This window comes from Tupaia chinensis, unplaced genomic scaffold (genome assembly GCF_000334495.1).
Source record: "Tupaia chinensis unplaced genomic scaffold, TupChi_1.0 Scaffold000548_1, whole genome shotgun sequence".
NCBI lineage: Eukaryota > Metazoa > Chordata > Mammalia > Scandentia > Tupaiidae > Tupaia > Tupaia belangeri.
In genome coordinates this window covers 781,640-785,445 of record NW_006160060.1, presented here as the reverse complement: position 1 = coordinate 785,445, position 3,806 = coordinate 781,640, and the positions used below count along the sequence as shown (strand labels likewise).

Here is a 3,806-nt window from a genome sequence, read left to right as displayed (position 1 = left end):
CCCCGCCCCGGGTCACGCGCTCTGCTCCATACCGAGGAGCCCAGGTCATACGGACCCGCCCTGGCACCGGGCCCTGCCAAGTCACAAAGACCCGTAGTCACACCCTGTCCCCTAGTCAACTGCCCAGGCCCTCCCTCCCCCACCGGGGTTCCTCTTGGCCCCACAAGTCGTCCCCTAACCCCTTCCCCAGCTTGATGCAGCCCTCCTGGAGCTGGGTGGGGATGCGGTGAGGGCCAGACCTCCCCGAGGGCTGAGCACTGAGTGTCCTCTGGCGGACTGGGGACCGGCCTGCCGGTGGCTAGAGCAGCCATACCAAAGTCATCTGTGGGGAAGACCCAGAGCCCAGCCTCTCAGGGCAGCACTGCCTTCTTGTCCACCTCTCAGACCTGGCACCTGCAGGGGGAGTGGACTACCCACCGCTCTGCTGCCGCTGTCACAGCCTCCACTTCTGGGCGTCTTCCAGACTGGTATGCCACTTTTGGTTTCAGACCTTCATTTTCCCTTTAACTCCCAAGGAGTAGCTTTTGGGAACCCTGAGTGGTGGGCAGTCATGTCTTCCCCGGCCCTCTCCTGTTTTCACTGGAAGAGGACTGTGGGGCCCTGGGCCCACTCCAAGCCTGCAGGGTGTAATGAGTGGATGAGTAGAGAGGGGCCCTCACCTCCCTCTGCCCACTACGCTACTCCTGCACTTTTTTGAGAACCTGAGCATACAGATCCCCCCCCACCAACATCAAATAGGCCAGAGACCACACTTTCATGTTAGCATTTACTGTTCAAGCATATTAAACTACATCAACCAAAGTGCAAAGCAAACAGGACTTTTTTAAAACCTCATTTGTCTGGTTTTGGGCTCTCCCAAACAAAAGGAAGTGCAAGCTGGTACTGACCTCCAGCTGCCCAATTCAAGCTCTAAAACTTGAACTCCCTGGCCTCCCCTCTCTGCCCAGCGCCGCCCATGGCTCGTACCCACTCCCCGGAGCAGGGAGGAGACAGACCCCACCTGCCCTCCTCACCTGGAAGCCCAGAAAAGCTGGACTGGGTCTGTGTGTGAGTGTGTGTGCAGGTGCGTGTGTGCAGGTGTGGGTGTAAGTGCAGATGTATGCGCAGGTGTGTATGTGTGCAGAGCACGTGTGCAGGTATGCAGATGTGGGTGCAGGTGTGGGTGTGCAGGCATGGGTGTGCAGGTGTGGAAGTGCATGTGCAGTTGCGTATGTGGATGTGTGCATGTGCAGGGCATGTGCTCAGGCGTAGGTGCATGTGCATGTGTGGGTGTGCAGGTGTATAGGTGTGTGAATGCATGTGTGTGCATGTGCAGGTGTGTGAATGCGTGTGTGCGTGTGCAGGCGAGGGTGTGCAAGTGTGTGAATGCATGTGTGTGTGCATGTGCAGGTGTGGGTGTGCAGGTGCATGAGTCCGGGTGCATGTGGAGGCGTGTGTGTGGGTGCATGTGTAGGGCATGTGTGCAGGTGCATGCTGCCTTCTACACATCACTTGTTTGGGAGGTGATTGAACCACCTGCCTGCTGACCCCTCATGGTGTCCTTGCATCCCCTTCATCTACACCCAGGCATCTATCTCCTGGGGCTATTGGCACTTTGATCACGTCCCTGGCCCACAAAATGCTTCTCTAGTCCTTTCTGACAGCCCACAGGGGAGCTGGTGGATACACCCCAACTTAGTAAAGAGCAGACCCCAGTGTCTTATCGCTGCGTCCAGAAGAAAAGCGATGAGACTGCTCCGCCAGGCAGTCTTGGCAAGGGAAGCCCCAGCAGCAAGCGGCTCCCATAGCACTTAGCAACGCAGATGGGAGAGTCCGGGTGTCCACGGGGAGGAGCTGGCGAGAGGGCAGCCTCTGCCGTGTCCCCCTTGTGCCCACAGGGTCCATGCAGCCTGGGCCGTGTGGGGATGAGGAAGTACCCCAGGACCCCACCACACCGGAGACAGAAGAGACCTCAGCCAGGCCAGACCTCGGGCAAGCCAGGGACGAGTGGATGGCTTGTGGGAGGCGGGCAGGACTGGGAGACGCCTGGCAGAGGGCATTCAGGCCTGGCCAGCAAGCCCAACCACTGACGAGGGAGGGCCCAGCCTTACTGGCCGCCAGGGCCCAGGCAGTTTGCAAAGCCTGTGACTCGGCTGCACCTGAGAACACGGACGGGCTGTACGAAGCTCCAGACCGGACACAGGCCACTTGGAGAGTCAGCCAGGGCCCAGGAGGAGGTGGCCTGCTGGAAGAACAGGGTTTATGTGGGAAGGCAGGGCAGGGTGGGTGTGGCGTTGTGTGGGACTTGACGGGCTGAGGGCCTGGAGCCCTGGGATGGACAGAGCCGCTGGGACCGTTAGGGAGGGGGTGCTGCATAAGCTCGGGGCAGGCATGTCGGCAGAGCACACGGGCAGGCTGGGCAGCATGGGGAGGGACCGCCAGTGAGGACAGGAGGCTGGGAGGTCATCGACGCTGGGCGCTCCGGGCTAACTATGAGCAGGTGTGCGGCACATCCTGAGGCCCGGGCTACGCTCACAGGAAAGCGGCGGTTAGAGGACAGGCAGGTCTGTGGGGACGGTGTGCGTCACTGGGCCATCTGCACCACGACAGCCCTCCAGGCCTTCTCTTTGTCGAACTCCTTCGGGCTCCTAGCCACCTATGCCCAAGATGAAGACATCATTTCTCAGGGCCGCAGATGCACACTGCCTGGCACGTCCTCAGCCCGGAGGGTCCCTGTGCACCCGCGGGCCTCCAGGAATGGAGATGGGACTCATTCATCCTCGCCCCTGGAGACGTCAGGGCTCCCCCACCCTGAGGAGCCCAGGGCAGGAGCTGCCTGGGGGACTGACAGCCCAGGAGCAGTACACTGGGGCAGAGTGACTCAGTGGGTCGCTCCAGACGAGAACGACAGCGACTGCTGGCCACTCTGCACCCCTATAGGTCCAGGGGCTCGGGGTCCAGAGAGAGCAACTCACTTGTCTAACTCTGCGCCTCACTGGTCAGGACCAAAGCCAGTCTGGCCTCACGTAGGGCCAGGGGCAAAGCAGGGGCCTGTGGGTCAGGGCCCAAGGAAGGCTGACCACAGCCAGGAATAACAGGAGGTAGGACGAAGGAAAGCCATCAGGAAAGATGGAGGGCCTTGGGGTTGGCGGGCCAGACTGTACTCCCAGGATGCGGTGGCACCTGAGGGGTGGCCGGGTGGGAGGAGGGGTGTCCTGGAGAGCCTGCCAGGACAGGGCCTCCCCCGTGGGCAACATGTGGAGGCCCGGCTGAGCGGGTGCTCAGGACAGTGCTCCCACTCTGTCATGGGCACCTGAAGGCAGGGCGAGGAGGGGCTCGTGGGGGTGCTGAGCCTCGCCTTTCCACTGGGGTGTCGAGACTCGGGCTGTGAGCCTGACAGAGTGGCTGGCAGGACCCCAGAACCACCACTGTTGGAAGCCCAGGTGCCTCTTCCCTACGGGACAAGTGTCCCTGCAGAGATCGGGAAGGAAACTGCAGTCCCGGTGTTGCCCAAAGTTCCCGTGAGTGTGTGACAGCCAAACCGAAAGCATGGAGCCCATGTCTGCGGGAATGGGCTGGCGGCCCCTAGGTTTCCTTAGCACACCACATGCTTCACGTCCTGAGGACCCTCTGGGGTGTGTTAAATGCCCAGTGGGATGGCAGGTCTCGAAGGATGCCAGGAGGCCCCAGGCAAGGCATCTTCAGGGAGCAGGGACACGTCACTCACCTCCCCCACGGGGCGCTCCTGCTGGCTAGTCGGGGCGTCCCAGGACGTGCCCTGCAGCCTGGCACGCACCTTGAAGCTCACACACTGGATGGCAGTGGTA

At 61.3% G+C, this 3,806-nt stretch overlaps 1 protein-coding gene across 1 annotated transcript in view; it reads right to left on the bottom strand.

Moving 5' to 3' along the window:
- Positions 1-1,339: 1,339 nt before the first annotated feature.
- MLC1 (modulator of VRAC current 1) overlaps positions 1,340-3,806 on the bottom strand; it is a 22,729-nt gene continuing 20,262 nt past the window's right edge. Inside the window, exons 14-15 of the mRNA XM_006157613.3 lie at positions 3,707-3,804; positions 1,340-2,635 (exon numbers count right to left, since the gene is read on the bottom strand). Coding sequence (XP_006157675.1) covers positions 2,564-2,635; positions 3,707-3,804 — 170 coding nt within the window. The 3' untranslated portion in view covers positions 1,340-2,563. The remainder of the gene's footprint in view (positions 2,636-3,706; positions 3,805-3,806) is intronic.